The sequence below is a fragment of the Hyperolius riggenbachi genome, chromosome 1, assembly GCF_040937935.1.
Source record: "Hyperolius riggenbachi isolate aHypRig1 chromosome 1, aHypRig1.pri, whole genome shotgun sequence".
NCBI classification, from domain to species: Eukaryota; Metazoa; Chordata; class Amphibia; order Anura; family Hyperoliidae; genus Hyperolius; species Hyperolius riggenbachi.
The window spans coordinates 434,193,662-434,217,569 of NC_090646.1; the positions used below are offsets into that span (position 1 = coordinate 434,193,662).

General features: G+C 44.0%; 1 protein-coding gene across 10 annotated transcripts in view; it reads right to left on the minus strand.

The window, feature by feature from the left end:
* The window catches only part of LOC137519004 (dual specificity protein phosphatase CDC14C-like), a 217,808-nt gene that overhangs the window by 92,288 nt on the left and 101,612 nt on the right, over window positions 1–23,908 (minus strand). The window contains exon 1 of one of the 10 annotated variants that reach the window (XM_068237604.1): window positions 14,477–15,015. The exons of the other annotated variants lie outside the window; for them this stretch is intronic. Within the exon in view, the coding sequence (XP_068093705.1) occupies window positions 14,477–14,525 (49 nt within the window). The 5' untranslated portion in view covers window positions 14,526–15,015. Of the gene's footprint in view, window positions 1–14,476; window positions 15,016–23,908 lie in introns of those variants that run through there. 10 annotated transcript variants of the gene reach the window in all.

The following is a 23,908-nucleotide window of genomic DNA, read 5'->3' on the forward strand; positions in this document are numbered from 1 at the left end:
CCCCCATATGCACAGATAGTTAGCAGATATGACCCCCATATGCACTGATCGTTAGCAGATATGACCCCCATATGCACAGATAGTTAGCAGATATGACCCCCATATGCACTGATCGTTAGCAGATATGACCCCCATATGCACTGATCGTTAGCAGATATGACCCCCATATGCACAGATAGTTAGCAGATATGACCCCCATAAGCACAATCCTTCAGCAGATATGACCCCCATATGCACTGATCGTTAGCAGATATGACCCCCATATGCACTGATCGTTAGCAGATATGACCCCCATATGCACTGATCGTTAGCAGATATGACCCCCATATGCACTGATCGTTAGCAGATATGACCCCCATATGCACTGATCGTTAGCAGATATGACCCCCATATGCACTGATCGTTAGCAGATATGACCCCCATATGCACAGATAGTTCGCAGATATGACCCCCATATGCACAGATAGTTCGCAGATATGACCCCCATATGCACAGATAGTTCGCAGATATGACCCCCATATGCACAATCCAAGCAGATCTGAAAAAAAAAAAACCCATTTACTCACCTCGTCAGAAGACCTCCTGTCACGATGTCCTCCTGTCACGACCTCCGGTCCCGACCTAGTGGCGCGCAACTCCTACGATGCTCTACCTACGTCACGTCCTGCCTGCAGGGCTACGGGAAAATGGCCGCCCGAAGCCCTGCACGGCACTGGTCCGGCGGCCTCTCTGATAGGCTGCCGGCCAGCAACTACAGCACACGTCACATGCGCCCCGCAGCCAGTCAGCCACTGACACCGGAGCCGCCTAGGAGCCGCGGCGAAGGAGAAAAAGAGCCGCATGCGGCTCCGGAGCCGCGGGTTGCCGACCCCTGTACTATACTCATAGTACAGCTCAATCGCATACAAAACGCGGCAGGACAGCGATTGCGCTTTGACCAAAATCGCATCGCAATCGGATCGCACTAATGGAAATTGCTGCTGCAGTTTCCATTAGTTTAATGTACCTTGCGATCAGAATCAAATCGCAGGCTAGTGGAAAAAGGCCCTTAATGGTGTTGGACTATATGCTAGTTCATACAAATAGCAAAGCTATACCCATGTGCTTTGAATGAAAATTTTTGTGTGAAATAATACACACCCAGCTTTAAAACTATAATATTCATGATTTACTCTGAGTCAGGTGTTTGCAAACAAGCAATTAAAAGGAGGAATCAGTTTGCAAGAGCCAAATAAGATCTCTAGCCATAACAAATAAGTATCATGGTGTGAGCATAGCAGTTTAATATTAACCTTACACATTGCATAACAAAGACGATGGTATTTCCTAATCAAAGCACATTACCTTCTGTACTCCTACAAAACATAACAAAGCAAGGCAGTACACTGTGTTACACTAAACATAGTGCAAATAGACACACCTAATCACACTCCCAAATTCCACGCACATCACTGACAGAAGTGCCTTTCACTTATGAACTATGCAAAATGCACCTGACTGCAGTAACAAATCAAACACCGCCAGTCATTGGAATATGCTGAGACTCAGAGCAAGTCATTTAACCACTTTACCTCCAAGAGGTTTTCACCTAAAAAAAAAAAAAAAAAAAAAAAAAGGGGAGCAAATTTCACCTGTCCGCGCTCCTTTCATTCATTACTACAACTTTATTACTACTTATCACAACAAAACAATCTATATTTGTTTTACCCCCCCAACAATTAGGCTTTTTTGGGGGGGGGGGGTAATTTTTTCTAAGAATTTTATTCTAACAGGTAAAAAAGTAAAAAAAAAATTCTCAATTTTCAGCCACTATATAGTTTTACAATAATATATGCTACCGTAATTAAAGCCCACACATTTAATTTGCCCATTTGTCCCAGTTATTGTTAAGTTTTCAATTTTTCCCTAGTACCATGTATGGCGCCAATATTTTATTTGGAAATAAAGGTGCATTTTTTCAGTTTGCTTCCATCCCTAATTACAAGCCTATATTTTAAAAAGTAACGGTACTGTACCCTCTTGACATACAAATTATAAAAGTTTAGTCCCTAAGGTAACTATTTATGTATTTTATTGTATATTTAACTACTGGGGACTGGGAGTGTGGGAGGCAAGGTGTTAATTTGAAATGTAAAAAATACGATACCTCACCCACTAGAAGCCGCTCCATAGTGCGTCTCAGTACAGAGGTCTTGGTCTACACCCATGCAGAACCGGTATTTGAGCACTTCCCCTTCCTGGCAGCAACTTCACTACTTGGTATAATACTGATCATCAAAAATATATTGTTTAACTGTATTTGTGCCACAAACCCTTTGTCATTTTGTTACTCATCAGCGAAGTTCTCACAACCTATGTTTTATACCCAACCAAATATCTACTTTGCAGAAAGGGGCACTAAATTTCTGAGGTACTGCTGGCCTCCAAAATCATGCACTGCTATTCTTACTATTATAATAAATGAAGAGACAGTAGCAAAACAGATCAAGAAGAATGTGTTCAGGGCTACCTTGCTTCAGCTCCTTAACTATGGGAGGTAAGCATACCTTTTTCAACCCAGAGGTATGTGGCCTGGAATACCAAATCTACTTCCTGTCAGTTTGGATTGATTCAGTTCCAAGGTGCTTTAATGCTAGGTACACACGATACAATTTTCTATTAGATTTACATGCCAGATCAATTGTTTTCCAACATGTCCGATCTTAAAAAACAAAACAAAACAAAACAGAAAATCAATCGAAATTAAGATTGGACATGTTGGAAAAAAAACGATCTGGCAGAAAATGTTCTCGTGTTTACCTAGCATAAGTCTGCATTCCAGCTGGTATTTACATCTCATTGACCATCAGCACTCATCCATCCTCCATCAATACAGAAGAGTGGAAATTTTCCAACCCAATGGTGGTTCTGCATTGCTTCAGTTTCATACTGTCATCTGCTGCTTTTATTAACAGTAAACAAACAATCTGAGTGCTTGACGAGGAGTCATTCAAGCCATTTCTGTAAAATTGTGGTCTCATTCCAGTTACACTGTAAAACCAATCCAATGGAAGCCTGCCTTGGTTTAAAATTACTTTAGTTGCGCTCTGTAGCTGTTAATCCTGTCTATATAATGAATTGGAGATTAGGTTGTGGTTTGTGAAGTGCACTCCCCATTTAATTAAATGAAATATTCTTTGGTTGCTTGCAATTTTTTTTCTTACACAGCTATGGGGGTCAAAGTCCGATTGAATAATTAAAGTTAGTAACTCCTAGCTAGGTTATGCTTGACTGTAGTTCTGCTTTAAAACCTATATCTAGGAATTGTTATTATTAAAGAGAACGCGAGGCAGCATAGAGAAAAGAAAAAAAACTGAGAAAAGAAACAGTACTGTATTAAACTAGGACCACTGTCGCAAAAATCTTAACATTTAAAACATATGTAAACACAAATAAGTAGTTTCTTCCACTGTAAAATGAGCCATAAATTACTTTTCTCCTGTTGCTGTCACTTACAGCAAGTAGTAGAAATCTGACAAAACCAAAACCTCTCAGTTCTATCACATTTCTACTACTTACTGTAAGTGACAGCAACAAAGGAGAAAAGTAATTTATGGCTCATTTTACTCTGGAAGAAATGTATTTCTTATTTGTATATATTTACATATATTTTCAAAATTAAGATTTTCGTGACACTGGTCCTTAACCACTGGAGGACCCACCCTTTACCCCCCCTGAAGGACCAGCGCTGTTTGATGGGATCTGTGCTGGGTGGGCTCTGCAGCCCCCAGCACAGATCAGCGTGCACGCAGAGCGATCAGATCGCCCCCCTTTTTTTCCCCCTATGGGGATGATGTGCAGGGGGGTCTGATCGCTCCTGCGTGCAGGCTAGTTGCGGGGGGGCACCTCAAAGCCCCCCTCCGCGGCGACATTCCCTCCCCCTCCCTCTCCTACCTGTCCCCCCAGTGATCCGGGCTGCACAGGACGCTATCCGTCCTGTGCAGCCAGTGACAGGACGTCCTCTGTCACATGGCGGCGATCCCCGGCCGCTGATTGGCCGGGTATCGCCGATCTGCCTTACGGCGCTGCTGCGCAGCAGCGCCGTACAATGTAAACAAAGCGGATTATTTCCGCTTGTGTTTACATTTAGCCTGCGAGCCAACATCGGCGGCCCGCAGGCTATTCACGGAGCCCCCCGCCGTGAATTGACAGGAAGCAGCCGCTTGCGCGAGGGTACAAAAACTAAAGGTACTGCCATACTAATTGCAAAAGATACCCCTTTTACCCTTGTTGAGGAATTTGGCGACAAGTCTGGACGCTTTAATCTGATTAAAGGCTTACTTCCAAATCAAAAAGTCACGATAGGCGCAATTTATGCCCCAAATTCTCAGCAGATAACTTTTCTCCAGAATTTCCTCTCCAGGCTAAACTAATTTGCAGAAGGCAGCATTATCCTTGGGGGGGGGGGGGGGGGGGGGGGGAGGCTTAAACATGGTCTTGGAGCCCTCTTTAGACTCATCCTCCCAGAGGTCTCCTTTCTCAAACAAAATTCTACGTAAATGCAAAGCGCTATTGCACAATATGCAGCTGCTGGATGCATGGAGACTCCATAATCCCTCACAGAAGGACTACACATTTTTCTCTTTCCCACATAATTCCTATACCAGGATAGACTATGTATTCATATCACATAACTTATCGGTCTCGGCTTCCCCTGGCATACAGTAGGTAATATAACCTTATCAGACCATGCTCCGGTTTGGATTGAACTGAATTGGGGGGGGGGGGGGGGGGGGGGGACAACAGATCTAGACCTCCTACTTAGCGAATTAATAACTCCCTGATACAGGATAAGCAAATTTTCCAAAAACTTAAATGCGAGCTTGAGGCGTTCTTTCAGGTGAATGTGACTGAGGACATGTCCCCAATGACCATTTGTGAAACACATCAATGCTACGCACGGGGCATATTGATACTAGAAGGTGCCAGGCGTAAAAGGGAAAAAGATATGCTTAGATTCCAAGTCATTGATAAGTGACAAGGAGTCCTGTATAAGGGGGACATGGCCTCATCCACATTGTCTGCCTTATCAGAAGCTAGAGAACGCCTTAAATCCATGCTGTTTCATAAGGCCAAATTTGATGCAGAGAGATGTAGGCGCACTTTCTATGAATGGGGAAATAAATGTGGTTCCATGTTGGCAAGGGCTTTGAGATCTCAGCAATCCAGCAGCTACATTTCCTGTATTAAGGATAAATCCTGTACTTTGCATTATGATTATAAAGACATTTCAAGAATATTCAAAGAATATTATTCTGGTCTCTATAATCTGCCCTCTACATCACTCAATCTCTCCACGGACAGCAAGCGAGACAAGATTAAATCTTACCTGAGGGATTCTCAAATGCCTTGGCTGTCACAAATTGATACTAAAACACCTGAGGAGCCTTTCACAGAGGATGAGTTGGGGATAGCTCTATCTCAGATGCCTGCTGGCAAGGCGCCAGGCCCAGACGGGTATTCCTCAGAATACTATAAAAAATTCAGACACTTGCTTTCCTCTCACCTCCTGAGAGCTTTTAACACAATCTCGGATCCCCCACTTGACCAGCATTGGTTTTCCTCCCAAATGCTAGAATCCCACATTACTGTCATACGCAAAGATTCGGCACAATGCCAAAGTTACCGGCCAATTTCTCTTCTTAGGCCCAGTGCACACCGAGCGGTTTTTGGAGCGATCCGCCGGCCGCATCCGCCTCTAAAAACAATTGTCTAATGTATTGCAATGGGATGGTGCACACCGGCGGTTTGCGGTTTATGCCAAGCCGCAAACGCGCCTCCTGCTGCGCGTTTGCGGTTTTCGGAAGCGTTTCGTCCTCAATGTAAAGTATAGGAAAAACGCAAACCGCTCTGAAAAACGCTAGTTCAGAGCAGTTTGCCAGGCATTTTTGTTACAGTAGCTGTTCAGTAACAGCTTTTACTGTAACAATATGTGTAATCTGCTACACAAAAACGCACGCAAAACCGCTAGGTATGTTTAGAAAACCTCTCTAAACATACCTAGAATCGCTCTGAAATCAGCTCCCAAAACCGCTAGCGTATTGCGGATCTGCTAGCGGTTTTGGTGTGCACTGGGCCTAAATGTGGATCTTAAGCTATATTCTAAAATTTTAGCTAATAGGTTAACTCCCCTGCTACCTAAGCTCATCCACCTAGACCAAGTGGGCTTTGTCCCAGGTCGGGAGGCCAGGGATAACACTATCCGTACCCTTAATATTCTGCACTGGGTGAGGTCTCGGTCCACTCCTACTCTTCTTCTTTCTACCGATGCTGAAAAAGCATTTGATAGGGTGGACTGGGACTTCATTGAAGGCACTCTTCGCCATATTGGTCTGGGTGGCATGATGCGTAAAAGGATCCTCGCCCTATATTCCTGTCCCAATGCAAAGGTGAAAGCCAATGGAGTCCTATCAGACTCATTTAATATTCTAAATGGCACACGTCAGGGCTGCCCATTGTCCCCTCTGATATTTGCACTTTCCCTCGAACCATTTCTATGCACAATCCGCAATAATATAGATATTAAAGGGGTTGAACTCCCGAGATCCCATCATAAGGTTGCTGCTTATGCAGATGATATGCTATTTTATCTGACCAATCCCCACATATCTCTCCTCAACCTTTTGCTGGAATTTCGGAAATATGGGTCCCTTTCAAATATGTCAATTAACTATGATAAGAGTGAGGCGATGGGAGTCCTTCCTAGCTCTGTCAAAGCTAACATCCAAGATAACTTCCCATTCCGCTGGCCCTCTCGATATATGAAGTACCTGGGAGTTCACACACTTTCACCAAATAGACACCTCTCTCAGGTATCGCCCTGACCCTCTCCTCTTCCCATCTTGAGCAACCCTTCCTTCCCACCAGGCCTTCCCTCCAGGAGCTACTCAGCCTGGAGAGGAGAACAGTCTCTACGTGCTCACCATTTGCTTGCGAATGGAGATTGGGCGTCCCTTCAAACACTGGAACAAATTCTTGGCACACAGAAATTAGACCACTGGAGCTGGGTACAATTTAGACATTTCATCCTATCCCAAGGCACCAAATCTAGCTTTGCAAGACCTCTTACCATCTTTGAGCGAACATGCTTCAGTGAGGGCCAGGTAAAAGGAATGATTTCATTAATGTATTCTTTATTAAACGACCCTCACGCTCCTTCGGATACATTCCGGAATAATTGAGAACAAGACGTGGGGACTACATTTACTAACAAACAATGGGACAAAATTTTGGTATTTGCTCATAAATCATCTATCTCTTCTAGGTCTCAAGAATCTGGATATAAAATCCTAACCAGGTGGTATTTAACCCCAGCCCGATTGCACTCCATGTTCCCTACCTCTTCCAATCTCTGCTGAAGATGTGGACAGGAAATAGGCACCTTGCTTCACACATTCTGGTATTGCGCTAAACTTACTCAATTTTGATCTGATGTTAGAAGTATTATGCATGAACTGACTGATTTCCTTCCCCCTGATAACTCAGCTTTCTTTCTGCTCCATCATAACACGTGGTCAATCAGAAGATAAAGAAAACCTTAACAAGGCATTTGGTTAATGCGGCTAGAGCCTTAGTTGCTAGGCACTGGAAATCAGTGCAACCACCTACAATTAGAGAATTATGTAAAGAGAAGAACCGAGAGCCAAAATATAGTGTAGTAGGTTATGATAATGGGAAGATAAAAACAGAGTACAATATTATACTCACAAACATGGGTTACCTCCAGGTAACCACTATATAAGCAGGTGAGGAGATTAGCCTGTCCTCACTCAGGATTAAGAAGTCGCTCTCTGTAGATAGGAAAAAAGATGGGGTATCCCCCTCCACCAAGGGTGGATATTCAATATGACAAGAACAGAGGCGCCAAAAGAATAAAAACACTATTTAAAAAGTTTAAAAGTTGCTGAGGAGGCAGTGGTGGACTTACCTCCAGCAAGTAGACACAACAAGCTGTGTATTTTGAACAAATTAAATTTATTGGTACACTCCGGGGGGCAGTCGCAACGCGTTTCGCAGGCAGAGCCCGCTTCCTCAGGCAATAGTAAACGGAGTACACAACAGCATTAGGTCCGGGTAACACCTGGCGCCAGGTGTTACCCGGACCTAATGCTGTTGTGTACTCCGTTTACTATTGCCTGAGGAAGCGGGCTCTGCCTGCGAAACGCGTTGCGACTGCCCCCCGGAGTGTACCAATAAATTTAATTTGTTCAAAATACACAGCTTGTTGTGTCTACTTGCTGGAGGTAAGTCCACCACTGCCTCCTCAGCAACTTTTAAACTTTTTAAATAGTGTTTTTATTCTTTTGGCGCCTCTGTTCTTGTCATACAATTAGAGAATGGCTCGGTTTGATGGGGCAGACAACAAATGGAAGATTTAACTGCAACAATACACGATAGACATGAGCAATACTGGAAAACCTGGTTTGGCTGGTTCGAATTTAAAGAAATGCAGCATTATCGCTCACTCAAGAGTAGTTAATTAGAATGGGATTGGTCTTAAATAGAACTGGAGGTTTCCCCCAGCCATTGCCTTTTCCCCCGGCGTTGGGAGACTGCTTGTTTGTGTGCGGGTGCTTCCCTTGGCTTGCCCCGGGTCCTCGTCATGTCCGACCGCAACCTCAGTCTTCTCACTTTTTCTTTTTCATGTTTGTCTTTGTCATATAATCATCTGTTTTGGAGGGGGAGAGTCTGTTTATGTGGCAGAAGTCTGTACAATGTCAGCGATTATAGTCCTCCTGGTGTATGTTCCCTCTGGGCCCAGGAAAGCCGGCCTTTCAGAAAATTTTAACAGACCTGCTGTACTGCACTGATAGCTAGCCTTTTACAAATTTTAATTGTTAATCAGGCAACCCCCTCCTTCCTTTTCAAATATGTATGTTTCTAAGCCTACGGAGCCACTCCGGCTGATGGCCCTGCATGTACGCTTATATTATGTAATTATAAGACTTTCCTCAGTTAGTCACATACTTGTTTCCTTTTTATGTGTAATGATACGATATATATGACACCTATGTCTTTTGTTCATGTAATTTTTCTCTGTTCTTATCCTTTGAAAAAAATAAAAAATGAGAGCTGAAATAGGGCTTTAAATGTGTGAAGACTGCAAATGTATGTCTGTATGAAACTAATACTTGGGGAGGAGCAATTGAAAAAGTCACTGCCAAAATGAGGCGCAGTTATTTATTGATATACAGTACGTGGGCGCAATTGTTATTTATCATAATATGGAAAGTTGTTACGCTATTTAGCGGGCGGCTGCAATTAGGTTGAAATTTATCGTATTATTGTTAGCAGGGGATCGGGGGGGGGGGGGTCTTAGGGTTAGGCATCACCAGTGGAGGTCTTAGAGTAAGGCACCACCAGGGGAGGGTTCTGTGTGAGAGTAGGGAGAGGTTAGGTTAAACATTCATGGTAAATTTACAGATAATACCGCAATTAAATTGTTACTAACAGGTTTTGTTATTGTTTATGTTAGTTAACATTGCGCTTAAATTAGCTCGCAACTTTTTCAAATGTATGCTACTTGGGGGCACATTCTGTACATATATGTGTCATTCATGCTGGCCTTGCACACCTGGAGATTACAAGAACCATAAGGACCTATGAACAATTCACTGAACTTTATACAGCATTCTACCAATACTGCAAAGGCTTTGCTTCAGCGGGTGATGACCCACTGATGTACACTCTACGTCGATGATCAATAACATTCTTGTTTGTTGCAGTCTTTCAAAGACACAGTGGAGTAACCACAATTGTTATCTGGGCTATCCCTTGTTTAATCCTCACCATTTAATGGCACGGTACTTTTTTTTTTTTTTTTTTTTTATATGCAATATGAGTTCAAAGGAAATCTTAACTGACCTAAAGAATTTACATGGGGCTTCTTCCAGACCCCGGTAGTCATTCAGCTCCCTCGCTGTCCTCCCGACACAATCCGTTCTTCTGCTGTGCACCTCCAAATGCTGGCCGACTGAGTCCTGTCGCAGGCTACTACTCATGTGCGGTCCTTACCAAGCGTAGTCAGGAGCGTTCTGCACAGTTCCTAAAACTCGCAACTGTGCATGTGCAGAACGCTCCCAGCCACAGACCACCCTGCACCGGATGTGAAATGGTAAGTTAACAGCATATACTGAGCGGATACAATGTGCCCCATCGTAGCACGAGATGAGACAAGATGTTCACACTCATCACCTTTGTGCATTCGGCCCACCACTGCCATTTGGGTCTGCCGCTGCCACCATTCTGGTCCTCCGCGCTGCTGACACTGCTGCTGGTCTCGGGGACAAGCACTGGAAGTCCAGGCAGCAGCATAGCACTCCCACTGGATTTTAAAAGATCAATGGGAACCTCCCTGGTGCTAGAGCAGATTCCCATTGGTCTTTTCCAAGGGAAATCCTTATAGCCAGCTAATGGCCTGATTTATACTCTCAAATCTGTCTACTGTACTCCGATAGCAGTGCAGGGGTGTAATGGCTTATACACACACACACACACACACACACACACACACACACCATACAATTTTCCCATCAGATTGACGGGGCAACTGATTTCCAGCATGTCCGATCTGCTTCCAACAGAGAAAAGGATCGATTCTCTGCAGTACTGACCTCAAAATCGATCCCTTTCTCGATCTAAACAGATACGAGATGCTGGAAATGACTCATCGATCTGACAGGAAAAATGGTGTATACAAGCCATAAAAGCTTTGGGAAATGCTCTATCTATATACACTATCAGGGCTCTTTCACAATAGAGGCAGTGGTAGAAAAGGCCAAAAAGCTGCCTTTGGCTGTCATCACTTTGGTGCGTTTTGAAGGAGTTTTAACACCAATACATGATTATCAATGAAATGAGAAACGCTGCGGTAGGCCCTGAAAAAGCACCTCGGAGCGTTGAACCCTTAAAAACGCAGCGTTAAGTGTGAAAGGTAAAATTAAAGTCTATGGACTTTCATTTTACCATGGAAAACGCCAATTATGGCCGTGGCGGTAAAACGCCGAAAACCAACAACCAACATTTGTAAAGCGCTTTTCTCCCGTGGGACTCAAAGCGCATAAGCATGGCTCCGACCATCGTGGTACAGAGGAAGAATTATATAAGTCTGGAAATGCCAGGATAAACAGGTGGCTTTTCAGTCTGGATTTGAATAGCTCCAGGGATGGTGCTGTCTTTACTGGGTGTGGCAGGGAGTTACAAAGAGTAGGGGCAGCATGACAGAAGGCTCTATCTCCAGATTTTTTGAGGTGCACTCTGGGAGTGACGAAGTTTATAGAACTTGCTGATCTGAGGTTGTGAGAGGTGTGGTGCAGCTTCAGCAGGTCCTTCATGTATCCAGGGCCCAGATTGTGCAGGGATTTGAATGTCAGCAGTCCAATCTTGAAGAGTATTCTCCATTCTACTGGTAGCCAGTGCAGTGAGCGAAGGATCAGTGTAATGTGACAGTGGCGAGGCTGGTTTGTTAGCAATCTGGCAGCAGCATTCTGCACTAATTGCAGGCGACGCAGGTCCTTTTTGGGGAGGCCAGCATAAAGGACATTGCAGTAGTCCAGCCGTGATGTGATGAAGGCGTGGACTAGGATTGGAAGATCCTCTGGGGAATCAGATGTTTAATCTTTGCAATGTTCTTCAGATGAAAGTAGGAAGATTTAACTACAGATGAAATTTGGTTTCTGAAACTCAATTCCCCATCGATTAGTACGCCAAGGCTGCGCACAAGGTTGAAGCTGTTTATGTCTGAATTCCCAATCCTGATTGGTGTTGCTTTAGGATAGAGCTGTTTTGATGGCGAGTGCTGGCTTTGGACAAACAGGACCTCAGTTTTGTCAGCATTCAGTTTCAACCAGTTATCATTCATCCATGCCTGTAGCTCAGCTAAGCAAGAGTTTATTTTTGGAGTAGGGTCTGTTCCCCCAGGTTTGAAGGACAGGTATAGCTGTGTGTCATCGGCGTAGCAGTGGTACGTCAGGCCATGACGTTGATTAAGTGTACCGAGTGGCAGCATGCAGATTGCAAACAGCACAGGGGATAATATTGATCCTTGTGGCACTCCGAATTGTAGAGGTGCAGGTTTGGACATTATAGGACCTAGGGATACTCTCTGTGTTCTGTCAGGAATGATCTGAACCACTGGAGGACTGATCCACTGATGCCACAGAAATCCTGCTTAACAAACTGCAGGAGTACGTGGTCAACTGTATCAAAAGCCGCTGAGAGGAGCAGGATGGAGCATTCCCCTCTGTCCCTTGCCATGAGCAGATCGTTGCAGACTTGGATGCGGACTGTTTCACAGCTGTGGTGTTTCTTAAAGCCAGATTGTAGAGGGTCCAGGATGTTGTTTACTGGCAGGCCTCTAGTGTGAAAGAGCCCTCCCTCAAAACAGTAGAATAGTACTTGGGCTCCGATGCCTCAGTGGTTAATGTTCTGTGGACATTCACACTCAGGAATCCACACCTCTGCAACAAAAGCTGCAAAGCTTTATTGACACAAAACTCACTGCTGAACAATGGAGCACGAAGGAAAAGAAGTAGGAAGAAAGCTGTCAAATGATTCAATTTTTCAGAGGGGAACACAGGAGGTGCTTTTATTCCCATTTTATCACATTAGGCAGGACACAAAACTGTCCAGTATTTTCAGTGCTAGCTCGCAAAGATGACTACGTAATGGAGAAGCAAACTTTTTCAAGAAAACTGGAAAGAAAAATAATCTAAAATTAAAATGCTTAAAACAGACACTGTCAAACTTGGCAAGTTTATTTTTTTCCCTCTGCTGGTGACGTTTCAAGGACACACATTACTTTCCACAATCACTGACTCATTTACAACTGGGCTGGGGCAAGTGGTCACTATAGCAAAAGTCATGATAACAAACCTAAACACTATTTGTCAGGTGTACATGTAAGGCACCAAGAAATTTGGGTGCAAGGCGAAGCCGAAAAATTGCTCACCCTGCCCCAGCAAAAGCCCCAGTGGCATTAATTACTATTCCCAGACTGCCATTGGCTTTGGGGTAAGATGTAATTCGACTGCCAGCCAAGCGTTTTTTATCGTAATGTGGGCTTCATCTCTTGATGGCATTCCTGCCTGAATTCTGCAATAGTCATAATTTCCATTACGGGCTATGGCGGCGCCAGGTACACCCAACTTTACAGCACCATTTTTGCCTTACTCATCTGTCAGGGAGGGATCACACTTGTGTTTGCAGAAACGACGAGTGCTTTTCCAGACTGTATGTGTTTTATACTGTGGTTGAACACAGGCTTTTTTCCTTTTTAAAAATAGTACCCAGTGAATTTAAAGGGAACCTGAGCCAAAGCTCAGGTTCAGAAACACATACTTACCAAAGAAGATGGAAGCCTCTGGATACTATGGAGGCTTCCCAGGTGCTCCTTGCCAGGACCCTACTAAGGGTAGAAACACACTAAGCAGAATCGCATATGCGTTTTCCACTATGTGCTATGGAAAACGCATGCAATTCTGCCTAGTGTGTTGCTACCCTTATCAGGGCCACGCTCCTCTACTGGCACAAGCAGGACTGCACCTGCGCAGAAGCATAAAGTTGCCCATGCACGAATGCCTCCTGCTTACTGCACAGGTGCTGTACAGCCATGCTTATGCCTGAAAAGGAGCACAGCCCCGATGTTCCTACTGGTGATAATTGCAGGGTACTGGGGACTGTAGGATGGCATGGGAAGCCTCTATAGGACCCAGAGGCTTCCTGCTTCCTATGCAAGTTTGTCTTACCTAAGAAAAACGCACTGCAAACAAAAAAACCAACAAACAAAAGCAGCAATGCCAGGTTGTTTTCCCGCAGCAGAAAATTGCATATTGCTACAATTGCACTGCACTGTATTGGAAAGCATTGTGTCCATTTTCTTGTGCGTTTTTGCGGTGCGGGGCAACTGCTGTGATTTTGGCAAGGGAGACCCCTCCTCACAGCCCATTTACATTGTGCTGCAAAACACCACATTCAGATTGCTCAAACCATCCGAAGTTTTCCCCTGCATGCAAAACAGACAGCAGCCTAATGATTTCAATCAGGCGCATGCACGAAAACACAATTCCGCACCTGAGGAAATGGGCCCGTACTGTTTTTAAAAGGCACCAAAATCACATACTCGATTACAGTATGTCAATAGGAAACCAGTATGTGTGTTTTTACACCGCAGAAAAATACATGCATTTTGAAGACGTGGTTTCACTGCCTCCCACTTCAGCAACTTACCAAAAAGCCACAGGTCACGGTCTGGACTGACAAGTTTTCCAACACAGTCCATGCAAATCTATAAAACAAGCCCCACAGAACTTTAAATCATTAGATTACACTGCCAACTTGGAAAGGAAGGTATGTCCCTCCATGATCATAGTGCAGTATCTGCCCTCGTGTTAATTCCTAGTACTGCGAGTATAATAAAAGCATCATTTGTACTTCTTACCCTGATATACAGTCACTGCACCGGACGGAAGCTCGGATTCCTCAGTCATGTTGAGAAGGGGGTGTGTAGATCAGATCCGAGATGGGGGGCGGGGAAGATGTCCAGCTACAAATCCCTTCCACTTATCACTGGTATACAGATTAATGATAAGCTGCCTTTGGACTGACTTCCGGGCAGTTATCACTCGCTAACGAGTCTCCTCTCCATGGTAAAAAAAAAAAAAAAAAAAAAAAAAAAAAAGTGTCAAACCAGGAAACCAAACTTGCCCAACGCGATGAGATGCAGAGTGGAAGCGGGCGACTTCCAGTACGCAGCGTGCATGTGTCCGGGCTGCAGGGAGTCTATGGGGCCAGTAGAGTGCAGGGAGGTCAGGAAGACGGAACTGTGGCGCTATCACGGCAACGCGGAAATCCCATCCCCGGCTCAGCAGCTCGGTTCACGTCCTCTTACAGCCGCCCGCAGCCACAGCGCAGTTTGTTATGGAACCTAAGCTTGCAAACAAGGAGTAAAGTGGGAGTAGCTCAGTAGTGCGCCCTCCCCCGGATCTCCTCTGGTCCCTCTATTGGCCTCTGCCTCAGCCGTTGTTAAAAAGAATGCTTCTCCGTGCCAATAAACTGCGCTGGAAAGTTTAAATGGCCTAGTAAGGTGGAGCCGAATCCACCCACGTTTAGTAAAGGTCTCGCACAACTCGCTGAAGTGTGTTATCAATCAGGCCTGGCAGGAGAAGGCAGACCTGCTACACACGCTCATGTCAATTCTTCTACTGCAGAATACCTGCCTCTAAATGACAGCTAACAACTGATGGTATTTCAGAAGTAAACCCCCATTTCCATCTTCCCTACTCTAATGTCCCTCTCCCTGACTGGATGTACAGAATGTGCTTACATTTCATGTGTAACTTATAAATGGATTGCCTTGTCCATCTCCAAATGTTCACATAAAGGAATGTTGGAGATAGAATCAAAGAACAGTTATCTGATGAATTAAATTGTCTTTAAAGCAAACCTGTGATTTTAAAGAAAAACTGTAACCAACAATTGAACTTCATCCCAATCAGTAACTGATACCCACTTTCCCATGAGAAATCTATTCCTTTTCACAAACAGACCATCAGAGGGCCGCTGTATGGCTGATATTGTGGTGAAACCCCTCCCAGTCCCACAGTGTGATGTCGGCGCCTCATTGTGGGAAATAACAGCTGTTTACAACTGCCAAACAAGCAAGCAGCATCTCCTTCCAGTGACATAACTTGCCAGCAGTAAACATTATTATTATTTAGTATTTATATAGCGCAAACATATTACGCAGCGCTGTACAGTGTGATAGATATATATATATATATATAGTCTTGTCACTAACTGTCCCTCAAAGGAGCTCACAATCTAATCCCTACCATTGCCATATGTCTATATTATGTAGTGTAAGTACTGTAGTCTAGGGCCAATTTTTAGGGGAGCCAATTAACTTATCCGTACGTTTTTGGAATGTGGGAGGAAACCGGAGTGCCTGGAGGAAACCCACGCAGACACGGAGAGAACATACAAACTCTTTGCAGATAGTGTCCTGGCTGGGATTCGAACCGGGGACCCAGCGCTGCAAAGCTAGAGAGCTAACCACTACGCCACCGTGCTGCCCATGTCACCATGTGATAAATGTCATAATGTAAATCAGGGAGGGGAAAGATTTTACAATGAGCAAACACTGACTAAATTATTTATACATAATTCTAAAAATGAAGCACTTTTTTATTACATTAGTTTTACTGGAGTTCCTCTTTAAAACAAAAGTTAGATACCTCAGTAGAGGGGAGTCTGGATCCACAGGCTACAATTTCGCTTCAGATTCACTTCGAAGCAAAATGGCAATAAAAAAACATGCTACCTGCACCACATCGCCTCCCACACGAATTGGCGCTGTTCATCCCCGGCCCCGAAGAAATCCAAAAGGGCCATGACCCCGGAAGTACTTCCCAAGTCATAAATATTGTTGTCTGTGTCCCATTCCCATTGCCATCTCAGCCCTGCTTCCTCTACTCATGCCAGCTTCCTGCTTCCATCTTGCCATGCTACATTCACCATGAGGGTGAAAGTGCATCGACACTAGAATAGTTGACAGGGGATCAACAAGAGAAAACAGACTTCCCACAAAATATAAACAGTTATCTGTAATAAATCAACAGATTTGGCCAAGTTCACATAAATGACAAATTCTTTATTGGGGTACAAGGTTAAAAACCAACTAAAAACAAAGCGGGGCTTTCATGTCTCCTGGAAACTTCCACAGTTGCATTACTTCCCTGAAAGTAATTTTTTTTTCACTGATAGAAAGCTGTGGGCTCTATATCATGGTGGCTGGATGGTGTAATGGTTAAAAACTATAATGGCCGAAAACTGAAAAATAATTTTTTTCCCACATTTTTTTCTATTTTCCCATTAAAACACATTTAGAATAAAGTGATTCTTGGCATAATGTCCCACCTAAAGAAAGCCTAATTGGTGACGAAAAAAACGATTTAGTTCATTTCATTGTGATAAGTAACAATAAAGTTAGAGACGAATGAATGGAAGGAGCGCTGAAAGGTGAAAATTGCTCTGGTGTTCAAGGGGTAAAACCCCTCAGTGGTGAAGTGGTTAAATAATGCATGCTACTGTAATTAAAACCCATGAAATGTATTTGCCCATTTGTCCCGGTTATAAAACCGTTTAAATTATGTCCCTATCACAATGTTTGGCGCCAATATTTTATTTGGAAATAAAGGTGCATTTTTTTCATCCATCCCTCATTACAATTTTCTTATTATAAGGCAGGGATAGTACCAGATGGAATCTTGGAAAGAATTATCCCAGCAGAAAATCTACATACTGAGCGATTTATTGCTAAATGGAAGGAAAGTGCTCTAAAAAGAGGATTAGAGATTATTAAAATGTTCGCTGAGGAAGAGCAAGAACAACTCAGAGAAATCACCCTGGAAGTTCAGGAAAGTGTTAAAGTCCTTAATATGTTTCAAAATAGTGAATACTTTTTCCCATTGAATGAGCAATTAAAGACACAAATTGAAAAAAATTCAGTGATATCAAAAAGAATAAACAAGCCAAATTTGCGAAAGATCTGGCTCGGTGGGATCCAGAGGAGGCTCTGGACCCATCAGTAAGACTATCCCAAAAAAGATATAAGAATAAGCAGCATCACAGTGGTAGATCCTCAGATGAGGGATCAGGGGGAGAAACGGATGCATCAATAGGATCAGGAACAAGTTTAAAGAAATCAGTGACCTTTGTAGATAAGAGAGCACAAAGGGGGCAAAGTGGTAAAAGATATGGAGGGAATAGGAGAGGGAGGAGTAGACAAAAGAGGGGACAGAGAGGAGAGGCAAGACATACGAGAGAAGGGAGCGAGGATGAAGAAAAAAGTGGGGAGAAAGGAGAGGATCAGAGGAAACGAGACCAAGGGGGAGTCACCACCCGAAGTCAATTGGAACGGAGAGGGAAAAAATAAATAGTAAAGACAATACGGTGATAAATCTGTCCAAGTTCCATCTGAATCAAAATCACCTATCCCTGCTGAATAAGGGGCTCTCTTTCTCACCTCAAACTGAAGGAACTGTCTTTGAAATGTACAAAGATGTGAAGTTATTTTTGCGGAAAGTAGCCTTAAAATTATGGCACCATGAAAGCAAAGATGAAAATGTTTTAGTGGAAAGTAGGGACAATCTAGACTCTCAGTCAGATGATGAAACTAAATTAGCAATTGCTAATGATCCATTGGAGCAAAACAATTCATTAGACATATCCCTTTGCTCAGTGAATCATGAAGATGATGGCTAGTGTCATGACAATAAGTATATTAATACTTCCCTCAATTTTGATCCCACAAAAAATCCTACCAATCTCCGTAAGAAATCCACTAAAATGCCACCATTAACTACAAACAAATACATATCAGTCGTCTTAGAAACTGTCAACCAGGATCTGTTGGCAAAAGACTGGTCTAAAAAAAGTAAAAAAAAAAAAATTTGAACCTCTCCAAAGATGAAAAACAAGCATTAAGAGAACTACAAGAAGCTAAGGGCATTATAATAAAACCAGGGGATAAGGGGGGTAACGTAGTGCTCCTCAATGAGGATGACTATGTTACAGAGATTAAGAGACAACTAAGTGATCCCAACACCTATCAAAAATTGCAGAATAACCCCTTTCCATTGATAGCCCATAAAGTTAATGACCTAGTAGATGAAGCTTGGCACAAACAAGTTGTCACAGACAATGAACGAGATTTCATTAAAGTTGATACATACAATATTCCTATACTCTACACGATCCCTAAAGTCCACAAAAATCCAAAAAATCCCCCCGGCCGCCCCATAGTATCAGGGGTAGGAAGTCCCACTGAGCGCCTAGGAAAATATGTAGATGAACGATTGAAGCCTATTGTCAGCCAGCTCCCATCATTTGTCTTGGACACCAAGAGCCTGCTGGAGGCCCTTGTTGAGGTAGTTGTCCCCCCGGGGTCCCTCCTTGTGGGAATCGATGTGGAATCTTTATACACGTCGATTCCACATGGGGAGGGGCTCCGGGCAGTCGAATTCCTCTTGAGGGGTTTATACCCCGAAGCTGAGGAGTTTAATCAATTCATATATGACTCAGTGGAGATGATCCTCAATTTTAACTGTTTCATGTTCGACGGAGGTTATTACAGGCAGATCAGGGGCACGTCAATGGGGGCGGCGTGTGCACCGGCATATGCCTGTCTCCACCTGGGGCTCTGGGAGCACCAGGTGGGATATCGGGACGATGGATATCGGGCACACGCCGCTCTATGGCTTCGTTACATAGATGACGTGCTCCTGGTCTGGACTGGAACAGAACAAAGCCTAAATTAATTTATGGAAAGATGGAATACCAATAATAAAAATATAAAATTAACCTATATAGCAAGTCCACATTCTTTGAGCTTCCTAGATTTAAAATAGAGGTCAATAACGAAAAATTAATTACATCTACGTATCGTAAGCCCACTGCAGGCAACAGCCTGCTTCATGCATCAAGCCATCATCCACCGTCATTGATCAGGGGGATACCGTATGGCCAGTTTATACGTCTACGTCGTAATTGCTCCACAGATCAAATCTTTAAACAGGAGGCTAGAGAGATGTTTGATAGATTTCGATTAATAGGCTACTCCCATCGAATTTTGCGTAGGGCTTTGAGGAGGGCCTGGAATGTTAATAGACATAGCCTACTACATGAGGGTGGTCCTAGGAGACAGAAAAAAAAAGAGGACGGCTATTTGAGACTAATTAGCAGATATGGAGGACATTGGGAAGAGTTCCGCAATATTTTGGAAAAAAATTGGGGTATCCTTACAGCCTCATCGGAAATTTTGGAAATTGTTGGTCCTAGGCCTTTAATAACGGCAAAGAGAGCACAAAATTTACGTGACAGATTGGTCCAGAGCGAGTACAGGAGAGACAGTTCCACATGGCTGAGCAGATTTGTCCCAAATGGTTCATATCAGTGTGCAAAGTGCAAATTGTGTATGGACATACATCGATCGACTAGATAATAAACATTTCAGTGATAGTGCAGGGATAAAAATGTATGACATCAGATCATGCATAAATTGTCAGACCATGAGGGTAATTTACATGATTGAGTGCCCCTGTGGTCTAAAATATATAGGCAAAACCAAAAGGATGTTAAATGACAGGGTTTTAGAGCATTTTAGACTAATTGAAGTTGATGAAGAAAAATGTTTTCTTGCTACGCACTATGCTGAGTTCTATGGGCGTAGTCTTAAAGGTACTACAGTAAAGGGGATCTATCGTTTGAATGTGTCTAACAGAAGAGGGGACTATGATGATCTGTTGTATTGTAGAGAGGCCATGTGGATTTACAAGTTGAATACACTGTATCCACGTGGCCTCTATAGGGAATTGGACCTGCGAGCATATTTACGTATGAATGCATATAACTAATAGAGCCGAGTATGGAGTCCCTGTGTGTGTGTAAAGTCACACATAAAAGCTACAAGAGACCATTGTAAGAATCCCAGAACACATAGTTGTGAATGGGCTAGATGGTCTGATCAATCTATGTCCGTTAGAAGCCATTGCCCCCCTATTACTTGCCTTCGCTATGACTCTAGGAGCCGTCATGGGACACTACGTAAGCCTAGACACACCCACGGAGGAGGGATCTGACTACTACAAAATGGAGCCGGGGAAGGGCAAATGTCACTCACCCTGAGGAAACGCCCACGGCGTGAAACGCGTAGGTGGGCGGAGCCTGAGCGCATCTGAGCGTGCACGCAACTTCATCACGCACATACGCTTTCGGACTGCTACTCTGCCGCTGCCGGTAAAGGACATGCCAAATTGGTTAAGGGGACGCTAAGCCGTGGAGACCTCACGAGGAGCAGGCTCGGGACGCCGGCCAGCAGCAGGTCCACACAGCTCCCCTAGCCACACAGCTTACTTAACTGCGCAGCAACATATGATGGACTGCTAAGAGATGGTGGTGAGATCCAATCTTTGTGCTGTTTTTTGCAATCTTGCTTCTGGCTTCCACTTGTGCTTCTGCAACTGTCTGCATTTCTTTTACCAAGACTGACAGTATGATGGCTAAAGTCTTGGACTACTAATCTAAATGTACACTATCCTGCTTTGCTTATGAAGTGGACAGAATATCTAACACATCAGCAATGGCTAAGGCAATTTTTGACATATTCAAGCAGTAAGAATTTAAAGTGGTACCACTCTTTCCTATGTCCAGTTAGCGTTTTTGCAGTGTATGATGAACGAATGAGAAGTTTGAGTGTATAGTGCAGCAGCGTTCAGGTATGCGAAATTCAGGCTCCGCAACTTGCCTTGATTTTAATTAATGTCTGTACGTTTTTATTAATCCTTTGTAACCAATAAAGTATTTGATTTCTACCAATTGATATACACGTCATACCATTTCATTCCTATTTAGCATCCCTAATTACAAGCCCGTAGTTTATAAAGTAACAGTGTTATACCCTCTTGACATAAATATTTAAAAAGTTCAGTCCCTAAGGTAACTATTTATGTTTTTTTTTTTATTGTATTTTTATTGTATTTTTTTTTTTTTAATAATAAAAAAAAATAATAATAATAAATTGGGGAGTGTCAGAGGTAATGAGTTAATTTATTGTGTAAAACTAATGTATTTGTATATGTAAAATGCTTTAGGGTGTAGTTTTACTATTTGGCCACACAGTGAGTTTGTTTACATGCGACCTGTAAGCGTCCGGCCAAATCGGCCCAGCAGGGCCTGAGAAAACCTCCTGCGTGGCTTACCCTGAACTACGTTCGGGGTTACCGCCAGGAAGGTTAAAGCACACAGAGTTCCAGATTACCCTGCAAGCTCATGGTAAACCAGCAGTGGTGTATCTTCAGGGGTGCAGGCATGGCTAGTGGCATGGGCGCCACATCATCCATGGGCACCATGCCTGCACCCACCTTGTGCCGTTGCTGTTGTATGCCGCTCGCTATTGCAGTTTCCCATCCGGGCCGTCCCGTCCATGCTGCCTTCAGCCAGACCTCCGATCACTGGCGAAGTGAGGAAAGGGCACATGGTATGCAGTGACAGCACTGACTGCACATGCAGAAATGATATCAGTCACTTCCCACACGTGAAGCACAGCCGAGTGCGTGCGCACCGTGCTCCCTTTCCTCACTTCGCTGCAGATCGGAGTTTCTTGACATTTAAGTATTTATATAGCGCCGACATATTACGCAGCGATGTACAGAGTATATTGTCTTGTCACTAACTGTCCCTCAGAGGGGCTCACAATCTAGTCCCTACCATAGTCATATGTATGTATCGTGTAGTGCATGTATGGTGTAGGGCCAATTTTTGAGGGGGGAAGGCAATTAACTTATCTGTATGTTTTTGGGATGTGGGAGGAAACGGGGAGAACATACAAAAACTCCTTGCAGATGTTGACCTGGCTGGGATTCTAACCGGGGACCCAGCACTTGCAAGGCGAAAGCGCTAACCACTGTGCCACCGTGCTGCCCCCATGAAGGCAGTGTGGATGGGTGGCGGTGGAGGACACTGGCGGGCAGCACTGATCTGAGCTGACTAAGCACTGTGAGTAGGAAGCACAGCACTTGTTAATACCTAACCTACAGCGGTCCCTGTTACTACCTAACATGGAGCTCTCTGCCATTACCTAACCTGGTCAGTCCCTGCCAATACCTTACCTGGGGGTCCCTGTCACTACCTAACCTGTGGGACCCTGTCACTAGCTATTCTAGGGGGTCCCTACCACTACCTAACCTGGGGGTTTCCATCACTACCTGACCTAGGGGGTCCTTGTCACTACCTAACCTAGGGGGTCCCTGCCACTACCTAACCTGGGGGTCCCTGTCACTACCTAGCCTAGGGGGTCCTTGTCACTACCTAACCTAGAGGGTCCCTGCCACTACCTAACCTTGGGTGTCACTGCCACTAACTGATCTGGGGGTACCTGACCTGGGGAGGCACTTGTCACTACCTAATATGGGGGTCCCTGTAACTACGTAACTTGGGGAGGCACCTGTCACTACCTAAACTGGTCCTGACCCAGAGAGGCACCTATCACTACCTAAACTGGTGGCCCCTGTCACTACCTGACCCAAAGAGGCACCTGTCACTACCTAAACTGGGGACACCTCTGGCTACATAATACTGGGGGAATCACACTTTGCTACCTTTTGGTATTGGTGGGCCTGTGTGCATAATACTTTTGGGAGTCATTTTAGCTACCTAATACTATCTGAGGAATACATGTGTCTACCTAATACTGCTAACTAGAGGACTCACAGGATAACTAAATACTGCTAATTAATGGACAGCTATGGATACCTAATATCTAGGGGCACGTCTGGCTACCTAAAACCGCTAAATAGGGGCAAATGGCTACCTAATTATGTTATCTGGGGAGCATGACAACTTAATATATGTACAGTATATAGGGCATACTTGGCTATTTATTTTATCTTGACACACCAGGCTATTTAATTTGTTTATCTTAAGGCACCTGGTTGCTTAAATATTTTATCTGGAGGTGTGCGACTACTCAATTATTTTATCTTGTCTGGATGCCTGTTACTATTTAATATTTTTGTTGGGCGGCATGTGACTACTTGATTCTTTTATCTGGAGGGATGGAACTATTTTATTGTTTGAAGCTATAGAAGACTACCTTCAAAACAGTTAAGGGCATAATTTGCTTTTTGCAGTCAAATCACCATCCCCCTTTAACCGCGTACTGACAAGAAGCCGTATTAAGACATCCTATTGGAGCCTGTTAACGGCTCCAGGACATTTTAATGCGTTGCTTGCTTACAGCTGCTGCTGCTGTCTGCCACCTCCCACCACCGCTGTTACCCATTGGGACACCGCTATCCACGATTGGGGAAGGGGA